General features: G+C 43.4%; 3 protein-coding genes across 4 annotated transcripts; 1 reads left to right on the forward strand and 2 right to left on the reverse strand.

The window, feature by feature from the left end:
• Positions 1 to 12: 12 nt before the first annotated feature.
• On the reverse strand, positions 13 to 5,750 carry LOC311252929 (uncharacterized protein). Of its 2 annotated transcripts, none has more exons than XM_084346587.1 (7): positions 5,570 to 5,750; positions 4,647 to 4,855; positions 4,043 to 4,135; positions 3,806 to 3,895; positions 3,353 to 3,463; positions 2,637 to 2,760; positions 13 to 2,522 (listed from the first exon to the last, which is right to left on the reverse strand). In XM_084346587.1, exons 1-7 carry the CDS (start codon positions 5,592 to 5,594, stop codon positions 835 to 837), a joined length of 2,340 nt encoding a protein of 779 aa, XP_084202713.1. In that variant the 5' UTR covers positions 5,595 to 5,750; the 3' UTR covers positions 13 to 834. The 2 variants fall into 2 exon arrangements, with proteins under 2 accessions (XP_084202713.1, XP_084202712.1); XM_084346586.1 differs by having other exon boundaries at positions 3,806 to 3,898.
• Positions 5,751 to 6,115: 365 nt separating this feature from the next.
• Positions 6,116 to 13,366, reverse strand: LOC311252341 (uncharacterized protein). The gene is made up of 7 exons (XM_084345422.1): positions 13,229 to 13,366; positions 11,696 to 11,803; positions 11,542 to 11,598; positions 11,303 to 11,461; positions 10,921 to 11,080; positions 10,421 to 10,521; positions 6,116 to 8,418 (listed from the first exon to the last, which is right to left on the reverse strand). Exons 1-7 carry the CDS (start codon positions 13,238 to 13,240, stop codon positions 8,254 to 8,256), a joined length of 762 nt encoding a protein of 253 aa, XP_084201548.1. The 5' UTR covers positions 13,241 to 13,366; the 3' UTR covers positions 6,116 to 8,253.
• A 695-nt stretch (positions 13,367 to 14,061) lies between these two features.
• On the forward strand, positions 14,062 to 19,194 carry asb15b (ankyrin repeat and SOCS box containing 15b). Its single transcript, XM_084345605.1, has 14 exons — positions 14,062 to 14,149; positions 14,300 to 14,408; positions 14,590 to 14,642; positions 14,745 to 14,876; positions 15,015 to 15,182; positions 15,510 to 15,616; positions 15,761 to 15,899; positions 15,983 to 16,154; positions 16,592 to 16,752; positions 16,893 to 17,037; positions 17,118 to 17,273; positions 17,922 to 18,024; positions 18,168 to 18,321; positions 18,428 to 19,194. The coding sequence occupies exons 2-14, from the start codon at positions 14,302 to 14,304 to the stop codon at positions 18,595 to 18,597; spliced, it is 1,767 nt and encodes a 588-aa protein (XP_084201731.1). The 5' UTR covers positions 14,062 to 14,149; positions 14,300 to 14,301; the 3' UTR covers positions 18,598 to 19,194.
• The last annotated feature ends 873 nt before the right edge of the window (positions 19,195 to 20,067 follow it).

The raw sequence follows: 20,067 nt of genomic DNA on the forward strand, positions 1-20,067 counted from the left end.
GACAAGATAAAAACCAGTCCTCTGGAATGTGTATTTATTTTATGGCAAAACAAGACATATTTAGAACAGGTTATTTTTTTTTTTATTAATGTTGTATATACATGGCTGTTCACAATTAGGATGAGTAATGGAAAAGATAAGCACGACCTCATCACACAATGTCCATGATGTTTTCTTCATGTTTTTCTTGTGTTAACTCCACACTGTTAAAGAAACAAAACTGCATCTTTTGCTGGTACAAAAGTGAACTTCTAATAAACACAAATCAGCCTATTTTCAGTCTAAAACAAAAGCAGAATAATGAATACAGGTCAGGGTTACATTAAAAAAAGGTGTGTGGTAAAAGTAGTTTTGGATCACTACCATTTCCACAAGGATACAGTCAGAGATAAAAAGGTTTCCTAGTGAGACTACAATGATTTGATACACAGCAAATTATCTACAGTCACATGCATCGAAATACCTCTATTGTATATTCACCTGGCGTCATTAAAAGCGCAACCATCATCATAGGGGTTTTTAATGAAAACTATTACCGACCATTAACTTCAAAACAGATCCAAAAAATGATCAAACAATTCTCATTGCCACCCTTGTATCTCTCAAATGTGACAGCTAAGGGTAACATCTTTACCCAAGTTTATTTTGTTACATCAGCTTGCAAGGACAATTACTAAGAAATTACCATTATAACTCAAATCGGTAGTTTTTAAACTGGATGATCAGAAAAAATTAACATACAAAAACATTTTCACTACTCAAACCATCATCTTTTTAAGTGATCGGCCCGGAAACTCAGAGCATCCGTGTGTATTACAAAATGTGTTTCTTTGATTAATAATCATCGCTGCCCTCGTCTTCCTCGTCATACTTCCTCTTGAGGGAGTGCTTCTTGTGCTTCCCCCTGTGTCTCCGTTTCCCAGTGAAGTCAGGGTTAGCATCCCTCGTGTGCAGCTGCTCGTGCTTCTTAAGGAGGCCGGGGACGGAGAATCCCTTCCCGCACGTGTCACACGTCCAGGGCTTCTTGCACGTGTGAGTCCTTTTGTGGACGTTCAGATGGGACGCCAGCTTGTAGGTCTTGCCGCACACGTCGCAGCTGAACGGCCGCTCGTTTGTGTGTAACCTTATGTGGACCTTGAGATTCCCGACCTGAGTGAAGGTCTTTTCGCATATGGAGCACCGATAGGGTCTCTCTCTGGTGTGGATCCTCAGGTGAACCCTCAGGCAGTACTTGCTAGAGAACTTCTTCTGGCAGACGGGGCATGGGATCTTAGCTTTGGGTATGTGGTCTTGCTGGTGCCTCTTCAAGTCAGACAGGTAGACGAAGGTCTTTCCGCACTGGGAGCAGAGGTACTGGCGATCGCCGATGTGGTAGCCCATGTGTCTCTTCAACAAGCTGGGGACGAGGAATCTCTTCCCGCAACGCTCGCACATGTGAGGACGATCTCTGGTGTGCCAGCGCTCGTGGTTCGACAGCTTGAAAGCCGTCGGGAAGCTTTTGCTGCAGTGCTTGCAGGGGAACGTCATCTGGCTCGTGTGGCACTCCATGTGTCTCTTGAAGTAAGTGGACTGCGTGAAGCCCTTGTTACAGATGTTGCAGTAGAAGGGCTTTTGGCCGCTGTGGGCCAGCATGTGCTTCGTCAAGGTCTGCAATTTGGTGAAACACTTCCCGCACTGTCCACAAGCGTAAGGGCGCACCGTGCTGTGGGTCTTCAGGTGATTGTTGAGGAACGCCTGTGTTCTGAAGCTTTTGTTACATGCCGTGCAAACGAACGGCTTCTCTCCGGTATGAATGCGCTCGTGATCCATTAGCTTGGACTGGTAGGGGAAGGTCTTATCGCACACGCCGCAAGTGAATCTGTCAGCTGGAGGCCTGATTTGCTTTTTTCTTATGCTTGGCTTCATGTCATCCCTTGCGCTGAACCTGGCTGGAGGAAGAGGCGGCAGGGCTGGAAGAGAGAGTGAGTTGGTGGCAATCTGTGACACCCACTGATGCAATGTGACTCGCTGAGTATGGGGTTTTTGGCCGTCTTTTGATCCTGCGCTTCCTGTACTTTGCATGGTGGGAGCATTTTTGACTGGCATTTGAACAACCCTGAAGGGGATTGATTTCAAGGGCAGCTCCCGCTGTGCTTCTGGTTTTTCTTGAGCTGCTGGTGCTCCATCTTCTGCGCTGCTTTGTAGAGTTGTGGCAGACTGTTCCTGTGTACCAGTCTTCGCTTGCTCTGAATTCTCCGTCTGAGCAGTTGTTGTGACACTCTTTTCTTTTGCAGCACTGCTATCAGCTGTTTTAAGACTGTACCGCCCTCTTCTCTGTGGTCCAGTAGCAGGGGTTGCCGGGCTGTCAGAGTCATCTGACATCACTCCGAAGTCTTCAGTGTCACTGAAGGGGTCTGGGCTTGTTTCGGTGGGGGTGACCTCTACTGGCTTTGGTGGTGCTGGTGGTGCTGGTGGTTCTACTGGTTTGGTCCGGAAGGCGAGTGAAGAGAGCACACAGTCGCCTACCGAGGACGAGATGGTTGCTGCACAGACAGAGAAGACTTCGTCAAATTCATTTTCACTGTATTTCATGAATTTATTTAACATTTTCCCTTATGTGTTTCATCATATGTTCATACAGACAGCCTAAAGTATACCTTTAACACCGAGGAGTCCCTTGGCCTGCTGGTGTAAGAGGAGAGTCTTCAGGTCGCTGGAGTGAGGGATGAAGCCTCCACATGCCTCCAGGACAGCGGGCTCTGTTGAGATCATGGTACCAAGCTGAGGTGGAGAAGCAGGAAATGGAAATAATGAATGAGTTTGCAGTTTCATTTGACCTCTGAGGTTTGATTTAAAAAATATAATATAACCCAAATAAAATCCATAATCCAGATCCTAAAATGTTTTAGAATTACTTCAGTTATAAGATAAGGTAAACCTTTATTCATCCACAGCAGAGAAATTTGGTGATTCCCTCCTTTAGGTCAGCCCATAAAATGTCTGAAATTACAGTGTAGATGAAGTACATCTACACGGTAAACTTGGTTTGATGCTTTATTCAAACAAGGCTTAAAGTATCCACGGAAGTATCATATTTAATTCTATAGCGTTTGCTTTCTAAAAATGCGCCCAGATACTGTAATGTTTGTTATTGGTTATCTATTGAAAAATGTGTTTTCTCTATGGCCTGTCCATAAAGATTATCTGCAAAACACCTGTGGAGCTCAGAATAACTCTGTGTGTTGCTCAAGCATTTTGCCACTGAATCGGGATCAACCAGATAAAAGGTACTTCCTGTCTGCAACCAGTAGCCCTCCCTGCTGTTACTGCCCCAGGATCTATGTCAACATGTAATGATAATACACGTGCGTACCTGGGAGAGATTGGGAACAGGAAGAAGTTGCTCCAGCTTGCACACGAGACCTGCAGTCAGAGCCTGCAGTGCTGTATCGAACTTTGTGCCATACTGAACAGGGAACACTTCCTGCAGGGACAGAAAAATGTTTAAGTTTAACAGCATCAGGACTTTTAGGTTGTAAGAACACTTTGTTCAAAAGGAGAGATGTGTGATTTTTTTGTGTTTTATCTCCACACGCACTGTTATTTAACCCATTCCAGCTCACTGTAAAGTTGTTCTTGATTATACAACTAAAAGACTAACAGTGCAGTGAGATTGGCTAGGCCGACAACATCAGAAGCAACTCAAGGTAGCGCCACAAAGCGCCTGTTACTACATCTAAATAAGCTACAAATGTGTAATTAAAAAAAGGCTTTTTTTCTGATGACAAACAAACACTGTCTAATATGTCAAGATGGATGTGGATACCTGGAAGAAGCGTTTCCTCTCTGTGGGGTTTTTAAGCAGATTCTGGACCAGCACCATGAAGTTTGTTTGAGATTTCTCCACTTCTGAGTCCTTCTGTGACAAAGGGAATACTGTAACTCATGTTCAATCCACACATTGGGAATCTTGAGTCTAGTGTGCTGAACACAAGTCGTGTTTAAAGAAGGTACAAATGTGTACTGTATGCTTCTCTGAAAATAAAAAAAATCCCATTCTTACCCCGGTGGACACAGACACTTTCAACTTATTGATGAGAGTCTGAATAGCCTTGGTGTCTGGGAGGCCGTCTTTGTGAAGCAAATCCAAAATGATCTAGAGTGCGAGCAGATTATAATCATAAGACAAACTACAACATAAGTCAAGAACAAACTTAATGTCAACATAAAATAGATCTGTAATGATCGAGTATTCCAGTCATGATGACCTGGTTTTTAAGGTGCTTTTCCCTCAAACGCAATATCAAAGACAATTTTGACAATTTCCTCAGATCAAAGAAGGTCAACAACTACAAAGCTGTAACTTCAAATGCTCTTTTTGTTCTCTGTGTGTCTGATTCGTATCAGGAAACATATGGAGTTCATCAACATACTGCGGTGTGAACATCTACTTTGATGTTCAGCAATCTCATGACAAATCTTAAGTAATGAATGCCATTTCAGCTGCCTGCAGAGCACACTCACAGGCTCTGTGTGTGATGGAGGTATGTGGCAAGAAAACTGTCTGTTTCGTCCATCCACCTAAAGTGACTGTCTTGATTTCTGCTGCTTGCACAAATGACATTCACTTGTTTGATGCGCACACACAGTAGACGATAAACTCTCACCCTCGCTCTCAACCCCAAGACGAGCTGGGCGGTCTGCTTGTAACTCATGAGTTCAGGAACGGTCTGTGTCACCATGGTGACAAACTCCTCCACTTTCCCGTACAGCTTGACGTTCCTCTGCCGTATGACCTGCCACATGAAGGAGTAGGTCAGCTGCAGAGGGGAGGCCATCAAGCGCAGGGAGCCCAGAGGAAGGCCACCTCCAACACCTGTGTGGGACATGAGACATGAGTCAAGTCAGGATGTTTTGTGTTAGCACTTGTGACAGCTGGCTTAATGTAATGTCGACAGGTCTTGTTGTGTCACAGTTTCATAGATCCTTCAGTACATTAGTCCAATAAAATGATGTTTCATGCCTGCAGCTGCATCTCTCCCCTAAACTGTGTGAGGAAGCACATACAACCCCCAACTGTTTTGAGTGGTGTTGCAGGTGGAGCCAGAAGCTGCTGTAGGGGGCGATGCAGTGCTGATGACAAGCTTTAACCGCAGATGGGCTGCAGAGAGGATGGAAGTGTGCACGCTTGCGTGTGCATGTGCAGTCGTGAAGAGAATGAGCGCCAAACTGCAGCCAAGTCAGATTCAAACTTTGATTAGATGGCGTAGGCGAGATACTGTTACTTGTGTGAGTCATCGTAACGTTAGACGATGTTACACGATGCAGCGGCCGATCAGCGCATCCGGAGGGAAGGACGGCTGCATTTGAAATCAGCCCGGACAGTCCCCGCTCGGGCTTGTTAGCTAGCTAATCACCAAACATCGCCAAAATATCTGAAAACACTTTCCTACACGCACGTTGGCTCGAGACTGAAAACAAAGCGCCCGTTTACTGCAACAGATGGCTCACGCTGCTTCTCGTTTTCTGCCCACCGTTCTCGGCGGCAGCTAGCAACTGTTAGCTTGCTAACGTTAGCTTAGCAACTTACCTATAGTATCGGATCGTTTCTCCATTCTGTGCTCGGGGTGTGTCGCTAATTCATGAGACAATCAACCGACTACACAAAGAGTCCAAACGTATTGTGGTTTACCCCGAAATATAATGTTTAAAAGTATTTAACCGTCTTTCTTCCGAGCGTCAAGCCAGGAAGAATAATGGCGGCCGCTGGGCAGCGGCTTTCCAAAACAAAAGTCCGAGTGTTTCCGGCGGATATAGCTATATAAAATAAAAGCACGGTCTTTTGAAGTTGCACGGAGGGAGCAAACACCACAGAAATGCAAACATGAGCTTGTTAATGATTTTAAATAATATATCCGCTGTGTAGAGGACATTTATATATTTTTTCAACATGTCTAATCTTTATTTTACTTAAAACAAAAGAGTAACCATAAAATAATTAAGATAACTAAGACCCACCCTAAAATGTAAATAACATTGTAATGGTGTGCTTTCTTGGCAAGGTCTCCCTTGAAAAAAATAAATTCCCTTGTTAAATAAAGGTTAAACAATAATAAAAAAGCAGAGCTGATTCTGATAAATTACAACCACAAATGAAGTTTTATTATGACAAGGTTAATCACAAAAACATTTTATTTGAGCGAATGTTATTACTTGTTCAATAACAACCATCGGAATGAAAAAAATGCATCAAAACCCCTGTTAGTGAGTTTGTGTCTCCTTGAAGTGACATCAGAGGTCAGGCAGAGAAGATGATCTGAGCTGAACATCTTGTTTAAGTTGTGTACTGTTTCTACAACATAAATAAGATGTACCCATATGTATTTTTCTAACATTGATGACAAATCGTCTCAGAATATACATATACGTAATATTAACACGATTTTGCTCACGGGCCGTTTGCAAGGGTTGGACGGAAATAGTGTTTCCACTTAATAAAACATTATTAAACAAGTACATTATTCACATTTTAAAGTGCTACACATGTGGGTCATACGGTATTCGTTCAAAAATATCTGATAGTCAGCACTTTTACATGTGAATCACCAAAACAACATGAGACGTAACAGCCAGAAAGGTTAAAGAGGTTCAGTCGAACAAACTTCCTTCATCACAATGAATAGAAAAGTGATCAGAAGTTGACACCAAGAATCCGATATACAATATACATCCATATATGCCACTGTAGCCCGCTTTGTAATAATGGTTAACATACATGTTTTGTCTACCCCCCTTACATTCATGACTGAATTTCTAATTACAATTGTATAAAAAGTTAATTACATTTTGTAAGTGTTTTCTCTTGTGACAAAAATAACTTAAAATCTCACATACAATACAAATATACATTATCACAAAATTAAAATGCAAATTGGTCACCAGAAAGACAATAAAACACAAGTTGTAGACCTTATTTTAATACATGTGTGTATTTCCATATTTCATCGCCGTGTTGTGGAAGTAAATCATTAAAATACAGAAAACTGTACTAACACTCCTCTGTAGATGAGGCTACGTAGCCTGCGGTCGGGAAAGATTCTTCGCCTGTTGATTCATAGGGATCTGCCGAGATCAGTCGTGTTCGCAACTGGTATTTCCTCCAGCCTACGGCCACTTCTTTTGTGGCGAGAACAAGCCCTCCTTATGCTCCTCACTGAGCTCATCCGCCTGTCCATCTACCCATCCCTATCTCGCTCACTTTCCCTCGTCCTGTCTGTGCTGTCTCTCGCTCCCCCTTATCTGACACATTACAGTACAAGAGCGCTCACACTCGGGGAGTCATGCTCCGATGACTGGACATGATTGACTCGGTGAATAAGGCTTTAAAAACGCAAACACACTCACTGGGGGCCGAGCAGCAGCTATAGATCATTGGGCAGCAGCTTTGAAACACAAAGACGGGATTCAAAGTGCCTCTGGCGATGGCTATCTGCCATCTGGTCAGATCTTTGATACACAAAGTAGGACACTTGTCGAACTGCTTGGCGCGTTGTTTGCGACTAGCAGGTTGGCAATTTTGCAGCAGATCACAGATCAGAATAATGTCAACTACAAGCTGCAGGAGGTCAGATGCGAGCTGCTTTTACTTCTGATGCATTAAAGGCAATATTGATAGGATACTTCTCAGCGTTATACCCATAATGCATTTCAGTAGAAGTCAGAAAACAGGGGCAGGTGTGGATTCAGTGTGTGACTCTACAGCAGTGACAGGACAACCTCTTTAACCATCAGGACATAGCCAAAAAAAACTGCTGACAGGGTCCCATCTCAGAATGAAATGACGTCCTCCAGGGTGAAATCATTTTGATTTGAGGCTCCGCTTCAGAGCGGCAGGAATGCAAAAAAAGAAAAAATCAACTTGGTCTGCTCAGAGAAAGCCAAACGCTGTTTAACACCGGCCAATTCGATATAACCTCAGCAGCCATTTTGGCAGATAACCAGCCATCATGTAGAGACTTCCTCCTCTGATCCCAAACAACCTCTTTGGATGGTTAAGTGCTAGAAGCGTCTGGGGAATGTTGCGATACGCCTCGCATCACAGCAGGTGAGTTTTCTCTCGCAGCTCAGGTCCGTGCACTCAGATGAGTGAAAGCAGAGGAAGAGGAGTGTCAGACCACACTCGTTTCTCCAGCAAGGCTCCTGCCAATAACAGAAGAACCTGGAGAGTGAGTTGTTGTACTGCCGTCCAGATTTCCCTTCTCTATTAGTCATGCTTCATCCACTCTCGTGTTCAGGGATCGCCTCCCCCACCGGCTGAGTGTCGGCAGCGTGGGCGAGTGTTTGAAGTGGGATGGAGATAGACACAGTTGGGATCAGGTCAGAAGGTGTCATTTGCCTGTTTTCAGCGTTGCAGACTGGTAAACGCCTTCTAGACTTGGCCTAAAAATAAAAACAAAGGATAGAAAATCAGACTCAAAGCCTAAAAAGTGTTGTGCTTTCTATGGTGAACACATGACAGATGTGAAATCTCCAAAGCGGATATCATTACTTTAGGTAATGACCTCGGAGTACTACTGAATATTTGATGAGCAGTTGTTAATTTTGCAAGAATTGCCTTCCTGGAAGTGCTCATGAAACTGAAGGCGCATTATCATGGGCTTTACGAGAGCAACCCACAGAGAAGAAAAGGCACAAGACTCAGTGTAGTTGATGGAAAAGTTACAACCATGGACAGTTTTTTTTTTCTTTCATCAGGTTTCTCATAATATTGGAGGGGAAAAAGCAAGAGAACCACTGTGGCTCTGACTGGGCCATCCACTGATCAAAAGGACTGATTCAGAGAGAGTAGTATCCGAGCGATCGATGCAGTTAAAGGAACAGTTCACGCAAAAATGAAAATTCAGTTATCTTCTCACCACTAGGAAGATGGAAACCCGTACAAGTTTTGTGAAGTCTGAGTCCCCAAAACATTGGTGGAGCTTCACAGCAAAACAGAGTTGCAGCACAACAAAAGTAGATGGAGACTTGTTTTAAAATGTAATAACCCCAATGAAAAACCATCAGATGGCTCCATACAGGTCGTCTACAGTAATCCAAGTCCAGAGAAGAGACGTTTTTAAAGCCAAACTCTTCACTCAGGGCTCCCAGAGACCGGTTCTATGCCAGACAAGCTGTGTGGAGACTATTTATGTCTTTAAGTCCCTAATTTTAAGTCCTTCAGTTGTTTCGGAGAATGCTGCAACACTGTTTTGCTTCGAAGGACTACAAAACTTCAGCTCACTTATCATCGGCATGGGGGTTGACTTGATAATGACTGAATTTTCATTTTGCAGTGAACTTAGCCTTTAAAGTAACAATCAGCCAGTGTTGTGTTCAAAGCGTTGTCACGTAAATAACAAACCACAGCACTTAACAGGACATAGAGCACCAACGCAGGCACTCGATCCATCACTTATTATCAGTTATCACTTGTTTTTACGCTATATTTCTTTATTTTTACACAACGTTTCCAGTAAGAGAACTTGACCCCGACAGGTTCCCTGCACGGCTGTCTCTACCATCAGTGTATAAATGTGCATGAAACCGGTTAATGCGGCATGTGTTGCAAAGCACTTTGAGTGGTCGGTAGACCAGAAAAGCGCTATATAAATGCCATTTACCATTTCCGTTTACCCAAGAAATGATCCTCTCTGAATAACTAATTGTGAAATGGCTCCCAGCAGAATTCTTCATTCAAGAAGAGACGGAAACGTGAAGACCATGCTGATAATCTATACCACAATGTTATTGTGGTATAATAACTATTCATGCCTCTCAAGTTTGACATCATTGACCTTTTATACGTACATGCAATTATCTGCCTGAATAGTGTGATAATTGTGTTCCTACACAGGCAGTAAAAGCAGCTTTTACAATGGCAGGAACATCGCCCTAATAGACCGAATCATAATGTTTGTTTACAACAACTTCCGGGTAGAAAAGTCTTTTTTGATGACGCTATCTCAAAGTGTATACATCTTGTTAATCTAAAACGCATATTTGATGCTGTCATATCTCATTAATAACAGCACTGACATTAGGTTGGATACCTAATTTACCTGTTGGGCAACAGACTAAAGAAGAAAAGACGACTAAAAAACTAGCAGCGAGGCCGAGATGTCGCTGTTGTGTAGATATCAAAGACGCTAGCAAAGCAACACAGTGTATAAAATAGGCACAGCAGCAACGTCAGATAAGTCTATATATCTTTAAAGGTTACAGTTATGGCTGCAAAATGACAACACAAATCAATACGTTTGCCAAGTTTACATGCCTCGTCACTTGGTGTATTGTCTTTTAATGAGAGTACACAGTTTTCTGTTTCTTATAAATTATGTTAAAAGTAAATTGTCACATATCACCAACAGTCGTTAATCCACATCGAGTCTGCTCACTTACTTACCAGCCACACCAGGATAACAACACAAGCTATGAAGGGGATGAGAGCCAGAAGCGAGGGAGTTATCTTGGACCAGCTGTTTTTACGACCCTCCTCCTGACCTCCTGGAAGAAGGAAATATTATTGGAAATTGTTCTGACTACAGTTACACGTCAGAAATTCGATAGTGGGGAGGCCAATCCTCTTGATGGTAGAGAGGATTCTGGTGGGATTCAGGCTTAAGTTGCAGGCGTACGTGCAGCGAAATCACTCAAAAACACTCACACAGGCTCCCTTTTGAGATGCCAGACGTACTCAGCAGTAATGACTTGCTTTTAATGCATCTTTTGATCATACAGTTCCTTTAATTACAAGTATTGGCTGTGTCTTCAAGGTTACATCTGATCTGTGCATCCTTGACCCACCCGAATCAATACCTGCCCACTGACAGGCAGACTAAGCTGCTTTAGTTTTTCAGGCTTGCATTAAAAAAAAAAATGTAAAAATGCAAATGTATGGCGTACCTGGTATTTGTTGCGGATTAAGGCACGGTGGCGGCTTGCACGAGAAGCCAGATGTTCCTTGGGCGGCGGCGTGCAAGACGTCTTTGATGTAGTCGAAGTAAAGACCAGACATTAAGCTCTCCTCCTGATAGTGACACTGGTAGAGTTGCATCGCTGTTTCCTGGGGGATCAGACAACGAGAAGAAAATCCTAAAAATAACTCAAGTATGCAGTAAAACGTCCAAAATATTACACGCTGTTCACTTAAACTGAGCTGTCGCGTGTTTGCACAACCCAAGTTTCAGATTCTTAAGACTTCAGTACGACTTTTTGGTGCAGAAAGAAGGATGACAGTACACATGTGCAGATTATTCTCCAGTTTCCTTGGTTGCTGATCACCTACCAGTTCCTCATGGTCAAAGGTGAAGCGTAAACTCTTCAGCATGGCGATGAAGACAATTATGTTTTCCTTGTTGGAGGAGATGGCACCAAACATGTCGGCCAGCTTCCGAAGACTTTGCTCCAAAGGGTAGATATTTAACACCACCCAGCACGTGCCAGCCTGGAGGAAACAAAATATTCAATATTTGTGTGCATTTGACTGTTTCACATGAATTCTGCTTTAAATTGCTTCGTACGTACCACTTCTTTGGGAATGTAACTAACAGGAATCTCATAATCAGACGGGATATTCTGCTTCTGCAGCGGAGATAATGACAGAGCTGTGACTTCTCAGCACATACACATACAAGGAGGACACATGACATATCAAAGTGACGCGTGTCGGCAATCTCACCAATAACGCCAGCTTGCTCACATCATCAGTGATCGGTGTCCCAAATTTTCCGGAGCAGAGATTCAAACTTGTGAAGAGACTCAAGAGGAGACAAGGTGCTTTCAAGATCTGATGGACAAAAGAGTTTACGTACCATTTAAAAAACATACAGTGAATTTACATTAAACACATAGTGTCCATTATAGTATAACAATGTTACAACAGATGTGTTTCACTGATTACAGGGTTTAGATGAATCCAGTTACACGCTCCCACATGGAATATGAGCAGATAAACCACACTGACTATCTCGCATCTACTGTGTGTAAGCTATATGAAGCACTTAACACCATGTTATGACACCAGGCAGGGGTGGTGTTCACAATAATAAAGATCTTTCACTAAGTGTTATGTTGAGGCAGATAAATCCAACAGATCTTTCAACCTTCTTTACAGAAGAATTGAAATGTTATGTATTCCTTTGAAAAGAAAGCAGCAGTCGTTTCTCGAGTTCTCAGTTCAATTACACTTTCGCATTTCCTTTCGCAATTAGTCCTCACATTGACTCGATGTGACGTTTTCCAAATGTTTTGTAGGTGGAAATGCTGTTTTTCTTTGTCATATATGACGGTAAATTAAATATTTCTAGGTGATTTCTTTGGACCATTGGAAAGATGAAACAAAGAAAACTGAATGCATCACTCTGGGCTGGCATTTCTCAAGAAAATCAAGAAAATAATAATCAAAAAATGACTTTGTCAGCACCGTTACAGTTCAGATCCAAATGAACCCAAGTGAAAACTGAATAAGAACATTTATGAGGCAGCTGCACCGACTCTCTGAGGTGTTAAGATTTTCATTGCAAAACACACAATGAGCTCACACATGATGATGAATGGACAGTGTGACGAGCAGGAATCTTTTCATTCTGGTTAAAAAACAATATTTTCCAGCATCAGAGCTGAGTGAATGTGCAGTTGGAGAACACGTGCTGATCCTCCTTTATTCGATATATTGAGTCAAAGCAAACTGCGTCCTTTCACTTGCCTCCCCCCTTTTAAAAGGTGCAGCAGCAGCAGAATATGGAGCGGCGACTGCACCGCTCTTACCACATTAAAATACATCTTACTCCATGCAACAATAATTCACAATTTCATATTTCTATTTTTAAACACTACAGGGATGTGATTTAATTTGAGTATTTATACTTTTATCCAACGATTTGTGGGTTTTTTTCCCCACTATAGAAAAATGAGTAACAGTTTCCTTAAATCGAATAAACAACAGTTCATTTAACACTCCAGTGTAGAGTGGAAATATAGTGAGATCCTGTGTCGCAATGCCAATGTGCCTCATTGCAAGAAAAAGAGAAATGCAGAAAATGCAAAAAAAAAATGTAACAAATACAATAAAATAAAACAAATAATCTGCACAACACAAGTGAGAATTAAGCCACGAGATAAAGCTGCATCAGTGTTAGTCTACACAAATTTAACAAACTATCTGTGTAAAAAAAAACAAAAAAACATCAATAAATGAAATTCTCCTACTTACTTTCTTCCTCATATGGAGCAAGAATCAGCGGTTGCTCAAATCCAGTGCATGAAATCGAGTGTTTCCAGTCCGGTCACAGAGCTCATTGTGTGCATGTGTGTGATGTCCGAGCGTGTGGTGAAACTTGAGGACGGGCCGGCAGTCTGCTTTCACTCCAGACAGATTGGTGAAGTCTTTTGACGTGGTGGAGAGAGGCCGCCTACAGGCTGAGTCACTGTGTCACACACTGACGCCGTCTGAGACTTTTTTTTTTCTTTTTCCACAAACTCCCACGTATCAATTTTGTTCGTCAGGAGAAAGTGGGCGCTTGTTCTCTAATATTGCGCTTAGAATATGTCAAGGTTATTCCCCCCAAGCTGTTGCGCAGAAAGTGAAAATGAGATGATGGTGTTGCTCTGGTAATGCCGGGGGGTCTTTGATTTATCACTTTTCATTACTATGAACGATGTGTGTGACATTTTTTTGTTCAGTTTTTAAGTCAAACACACTTTTTGCTGTTTGTGAATTGCTTGAGTGAGCGTGCAGAAAGTGCTGTTGCATAATATTCTTGGGAAGCACGCTGATTATCGATTTCCATTATCACATCAATACCAGTCACAAGGGAGGTGAGTCAGGCAAAAAAAAAAGAAAAGAAGCAGATGTTTCACAAGCATGACATGCGCGCTCTGTTTACATCTGACTGAATTATCACAGGGCAGCAATCGGGGGAAGGAGTACTTTGTTCACTGGTGCTGGGGAAGTGAAAAAAACGTGACACTGCGAGTTGAGTCAGGTCGTCTAAAGCAGGTCATACCTAAATATAACCCAGACAAGCTAACAGGACCACACAAGACAAAAAAACAAACGGGCTGCAAAGCTGGGGAAGACGTGATCAGACTCCAGGGTGAGACGGATTGATGTGACCTTCTGGCGTCATCTCAGGTATGACTGATTTACACTACATGTACTTACGAGCATGAACAGGTGTGATGCAGAGCAGGCAGCCATTGTTTCCCTGATGAACAAGTTGCATGCTGTGGAGAAGCCCAAAGGGAGATGCATGTAAAGCCAGGCTTGTGTGCTCTGTTATAGAAATGGATTACTTTCATCATGAGGATATAAACGAGGACCTTATTGAGTTTGCCATGCGAGAGAGCATTCGAGATACCCGCAGGCTGCCATGGTCAATACAAACAAACAGGTATGACAGAGTCCAACGTGCTCTCACTCTTATGTAATGAGGCAGTACAATCATTTCACAGAAGGAAAGGAAGTCTTGAATTCAATCATTTAAAGGTAATTAACTCCAAAACTGTTGTTAAGCTCAATCTATAGAGTAACATTGATGAATTAATCTTGTCAAACTGACTTTGGTTCAATAGCAAGGAAGGAAACAGTGAGGACTTCCTGAAGATAATGGCAGCCATTCACAAGGGTAAGGGTCCTGTTAAACCCATCATGTAGCACATCTTATTTACACTGACGTGACTGGACGACAAGTGCTGAGGTCCCCGGGCCTTTGGTTGTGTCTCCCCAGGTGACGTGTGTGCGCTGCAGGAGCTGTCGGGCTGCGTGTCTGCCCTCAGAGAGAGCGACAGCAGGGGCCGCTTGGCTCTGCACGCAGCAGCTGTGCAGCCACAGCGAGACGTCCTGCGCGCGGTGCTGCAGGGTGAGAGTGCAGCGCAACAGGGCCGGGTGTGAAGTCTGAATGAAGAGAGCGTCGAGCACCTGTGCTTCGATGAAACCATGGAGAGATAGAGGGTGTGTATTTCCAACCCTGACATACTCTAATTGGTGTTTTTTGCAGCGGCGTCGATGTCCACAGACTTGACCCTGGAGGAGCAGACGGAGGACGGGGACACGGCTCTGACTCTCGCAGTAGAGGCCGGCCTGGTGGAAAACGTCAAGATGCTGCTGCAGCAAGGAGCTTCACCGCACAACACCAACAGCAGGAACGAGTCTCCTCTGCTGATCGGTAGACAGACACAAACACACACACACACACACACACACACACACACACACACACACACACACACACACAGAGACAGTCTGTGTGTCTGTTTGAGCTACTGCAGTATTGTATTACTAATATGCCCAGTAGTGTACAAAGTCTAAAAGTAGCTCAGGCGGCAAATGTTAGCATTGCGTCTGTGAGCATGTTAGCATTTAGCTCAAAGCAATGCTGACCCTCAGGGCTGCTGGCATGACAGTAAAATTGTTGAAACGTCTCCTGTAAACATGAGCCTGATAAACTATCTGGCTTCCTCCCGTGTCGCCTTGTGTTTTCTACACTTTGCAGCGGTGAGACAGCGATCGTACGACATGGTTGTGGCCCTCATCATGGGTGGGGCCTTTGTGGAGCAGGTGTGTCACAGCAAGCGGACGGCAACCCACGAAGCTGCGAAGGTGAACAGAGCTGCACTGATAACGACTAAAGCGTGACACAATCCAAACCTCAAATTTCAGGCTATATGTCATACTTTATCCTTCCTTCTTCCCTACCGTCTTTGCTTCCTTCTGTATGTCCTTGCTTCCTACCTCGTGCATCAGGTGGGCTGTACAGATATTCTGATGCTGCTTTTTCGACACGGAGGCAAAGTCACTTCCAGAGACTGTCATGGGGTGACTCCTCTGGGGATCGCAGCCGAATTCAACAACCCTCAAGCTCTGGAAATACTCATACATCATGGTAAAACACTAAAACAAAGTGTGATCCTTCACATCATGTCATGTTTGATCAGACCTTCCTGTATTCTCCCTGCGCTCCACTAGGTGGTGACGTGAATGCCCGGGCCAGCAATGGAGACACGGTCCTGTATGATGCAGCTGGATCTGGAAACCTGGACAGTATCGAGCTGCTCCTGCTGCACGGAGCCAACCCCAACGTAGCCAGCTTCGCCTTCCAGCTGCCCATCCACAGAGCTGCATATGAGGGGCACATACTGTGAGCTGACCTCCATGTCCTGAAGCTGTGCGACGATGCCAAAGAGCACCAAGTCATTTTTACGCTCTACATTTGGCAAAAGCTTGAGAATATCTGAGTTTCTAAAAGATAATCCACTTCCAGACAAAACATGAAATGGCTGGGGACAAATTAACATTCCTTTCCTCCTATTTTGCAGCCAAATTGATGAAACTGAAGTCTGAAACATGTCTCTCTCTGCACCTCACAGCTCTGCAGTGTTTTCACTGTCGTCCTTTCCACAAAGAGCCTTCTGTTTATCGCTGTTTATCAGTTCCGTCATCGAATAACACTGTCGCTCAAAACCACAATCTAATGAACATTTGTCTCTGTGCCCTGTTTTCTTCTTTTAGCATTTGTTTTTCACTGGTTTCGCCCCCCCACTCTCTTCCTGTTTGCCTCTGTCCCTCTCTCTCTAGAGCCCTGAGGACTCTCATCCCCATCACCACGAGGAGGGCTATCCGGCTCTCAGGCAAGGACCCCATCCACTCAGCAGTAGACGGGGGACAGGTCGAGTGTCTGCGGCTGCTTATCCAGAAGGGATACGATGTCAATGCCTTGCTCGGCGCACACATCTCTGGTGTGCTCTCTCACACACACACTTCTGAATCTTTGAAAAAAGATAGTCTATAAGTCTTGTTGGTCTCGAATCTTAGTGTCCCTAAATGCACCACAAACTGGCTGAAGGCGCTTTGTCCCCTGCTGGTAATTTGATTTCAGAGAACTACGGCGACCTCAGGAAGACTCCTCTGTTCTTCGCTATTTCCAACGGGGACGTCACCTGTGCCAAGATGTTGCTAGAGGCTGGAGCAAGAACCGAGCTGGACCCACTGAGATGCATCCTGGTTGCTATACGTGCTGAGAGGTGGGCGGCTATAACATATGTGGTGGCGAGTTGGTTGTGTTGAGATAACCTCTGGCGTCTCTCTGTTTGACCATTTCCAGGTATGACCTGGTGCAGCTGTTGCTGACCTACGGAGCAGAGGTGAATTGTTACTTCAATGTGATCAGCAACACGCTGTTCCCCACAGCACTGCAGTACTGCCTGAGGGACCGCGCCATGCAGAGACTGCTGCTCAACAGTGGATATCATGCTCAGAAGTATGTCAGTCCATGTGTAAAAAGAAGAGTTCTGACATAAAGGTCCAACATTATGATCATTTTCATGTTCATCCTTTATTTTGGTGTTGTTTACATGCATTCATGTTCAATAAACACATTATTTTCACATACTGTCCCTGGCTGCCTTCACCTCTATTCAAATCTTTGTCTGAACGCTCCATTTTAGTGCCTGTCTCTTTAAGGCCCCCCCGTCTCTAAAAGCCCAGTCTGCTCTGATTGGTCAGCTCTCACAGGCCTGAGTAGGCACTGTTTTTCCGCCTCAGCTCTGCTAGTGTTTTTGCAACGACGGCCAAAGTTACATTAGTCCTGACGGCTCGTTTGAATGCACAGTTTCTGAAAACATTGCTAATGCTAGCTAGCTAATGTTGCTAATGCAATCTATTAACATTAAAGGTGCGATATGTAAGAATAGTTTTGACGTTATGTCAAAGACATCTATGTATTGCATTGCAGAGGTATACGTTAGCATGCTAACTAGCTAGCCCCAGGCATGAAAACCTATTTCTCCCAGCGGTCCAAAGGGCCTGAGCCAGCGGTGTAAACACCAACACTCTTGCTAGCTTCAAATTCAACTTCAATTTTTATTATTATTTTAACGTTTAGTTTTTGTATTACTCTCTCTGGTAGGTGCTTCCAGTGTTGCCATGGTAACAGTGAAGAACTGGACAGTACCTGGAGGGACCTCCATAACCAAGCCTACCAGAGTTACAGTCAACCTAACGTCACAACAGTAAGAGCCAGTTCAGGTAGACATACGTTACATACACTCTGTTGTAGACTCCATGGTAATTAAGACACACAGTAGACCAGTCAAAGAGCCAATAACTGAACATACACAATAAATCCCATCCCTGATTTTGTGCCTTTTTGCAGTTCTGTGAGTTTGTATCGGTGACGTGGCTGGAACATCTGGTTGGCGGCCTTGTGAGGACGCTCCTGGACTACGTCAGCCGTGTCAGCATCTGTCCCAACCTCGAATGCATCTTGAGGAGGACGCCCGAGTGGAAAGAGATTTCTGACATTATGAGTAAAACTTCAAATCCTCTACTTTGTATTTAAAAAAAAAGATAAGAAAGAAAATGTAGGAATGTTTCAAGCAGCTACAGGGTAAACATTTGTTTGTGCGTCCCCAGGCAAGCCACGGGCTCTGCAGCACTTGTGTCGACTGGTAATCAGAGGTCACATGAGCCGCAGGATACTGAATAACCCTGAAGCCATGGCTGCTGTCCCTTTTCCTCCGAGACTGAAGAACTATGTGACCTATAGAGACTATGACCCGTATGATGACCTCTCCTCGAAGTGAAGCACATTGAGCTTATTAGATTTAAACACTAATGAAAAAGCACTAGTCACTTTTTAAAAATAAGATAAAAGGGATTATAAGTCCTTTTGTATTTCATTTGTTAAGTTTTATATGTAGTGTGTGACTGTGACAACTGTTTCTTAGTACGATATTCCAGACTGCATTGCAAAACACGATTAGAACTGCAAAAAAAAGCATGTAAAGCATATGAAATATCACAAATATCACAGATTTTAAATGTCCTGTACACCCACACAAGTGCTTTCACTTTGCGCTAATTAGACATCTGCTCAAGGAGAAGTCGGGAGGGATTTATACAAGGTCTTCAAACTACAGCAACCAATCAGAATGATTAAAGTGGAAGTTGTCCCGGCCTCACAGGTGCAGCAGAGTGTGAGAGATCAAGCACGGCATGTACCAGCCCACACAGCCCTCAGAAAAGGTCTAATAGGGAAGGTTAAGTGAAAACACCTATGTGGGTGGACAACATTATTCTCACTTTGTGTTGACTGTAGGAGTTCACTTTGTGAACAGTTGAAAATTGTTGATATATATATGTTTAAAAATGAAAAAGCTAACTTTACAACACAAAACCTGAGATGCAACAGCTCTTGTATCCTGAATTATTAAATGCTCCAACCTTATTTGTATTACTGTGCATTAGTTCGCGAACATCACTCTGACAGGACACTTTACTATGCATTTAAAAGGTCAAAGGAGATTTAAAGTATACAAACAAGAGGCTACAGCCGCACTATTTCAAATGCTAATAGAAGCATGCTAACAGGCTGATGTTTAGCAGGTACAATCTGACAAATTGTCATCATTTCATCACTTACGGGTTGAGTATAAACTGAGAAGTTACTGAACAATGAAAATCTGGAAGGAAATTGGGCTAAACTACATATTTGATAAGGTATGTCCTAATGTTAGCATTCAACTGCTTCCTAGCTAGCATTAGCATTTGATTACATCTAGTGTGTTTCACCTCCAGGCTTAAATAAATGTGTCCAAAATACGGGTTGATATTTTAAAACTAATTCCTTTCCTATCACATCTTTTAACAGTATTAAAACAGTGATGTTAGCTAGGAGGTGGCTGAACGCTAACAATAACAATTTGTCAGATTCCCTGCTGAGCGTGATGTCGGAGGAAAAAGGCCACTGTCTGATGGCCAGTGAACGTCTTGACAAAAATGTCATGGCAAGTCATCCAGTAGTTGTTCGGACATTACATTGAACCAAAGCAGTGGAGTGGCTAACAGACAGCAGCTGCCATCTTGAGAGTTGGTAGCATGCCTAAAAAGCCCGTAGTGGTTTCTCACAGATTGAAAGTCAGAACAACTCATCCATAAACACATCATCTCTAATCCCTGCCTCCATATGTATCTGCCATGTTAAGATAGTTTTGTAATCATCCAGATCAACTGACAGTAACCACAGAGAACATGACACGAGGCATGCTGTTTTT

This window comes from Pagrus pagrus (genome assembly GCF_965226575.1).
Source record: "Pagrus pagrus genome assembly, chromosome: 23".
NCBI classification, from domain to species: Eukaryota; Metazoa; Chordata; class Actinopteri; order Spariformes; family Sparidae; genus Pagrus; species Pagrus pagrus.

What these genes read in the sequence shown, in the direction of transcription:
- LOC311252929 (XM_084346586.1), bottom strand. Translation starts at nt 5,594, where the DNA reads ATGGAGAAACGATCCGATACTATAG. An exon ending in CTGTTCCCAATCTCTCCCAG is followed by an intron (nt 2,761 to 3,352) that starts GTACGCACGTGT and finishes TCTCCACCTCAG; the next exon opens with CTTGGTACCATGATCTCAAC. An exon ending in GGGACTCCTCGGTGTTAAAG is followed by an intron (nt 2,523 to 2,636) that starts GTATACTTTAGG and finishes CTGTCTGTGCAG; the next exon opens with CAACCATCTCGTCCTCGGTA.
- asb15b (XM_084345605.1), top strand. Translation starts at nt 14,302, where the DNA reads ATGGATTACTTTCATCATGAGGATATAAACGAGGACCTTATTGAGTTT. An exon ending in GGAAATACTCATACATCATG is followed by an intron (nt 15,900 to 15,982) that starts GTAAAACACTAA and finishes GCGCTCCACTAG; the next exon opens with GTGGTGACGTGAATGCCCGG. An exon ending in AGTGGATATCATGCTCAGAA is followed by an intron (nt 17,274 to 17,921) that starts GTATGTCAGTCC and finishes TCTCTCTGGTAG; the next exon opens with GTGCTTCCAGTGTTGCCATG.
- LOC311252341 (XM_084345422.1), bottom strand. An exon ending in GTTACATTCCCAAAGAAGTG is followed by an intron (nt 11,462 to 11,541) that starts GTACGTACGAAG and finishes TGTTTCCTCCAG; the next exon opens with GCTGGCACGTGCTGGGTGGT. An exon ending in CCTTTGACCATGAGGAACTG is followed by an intron (nt 11,081 to 11,302) that starts GTAGGTGATCAG and finishes CTGATCCCCCAG; the next exon opens with GAAACAGCGATGCAACTCTA.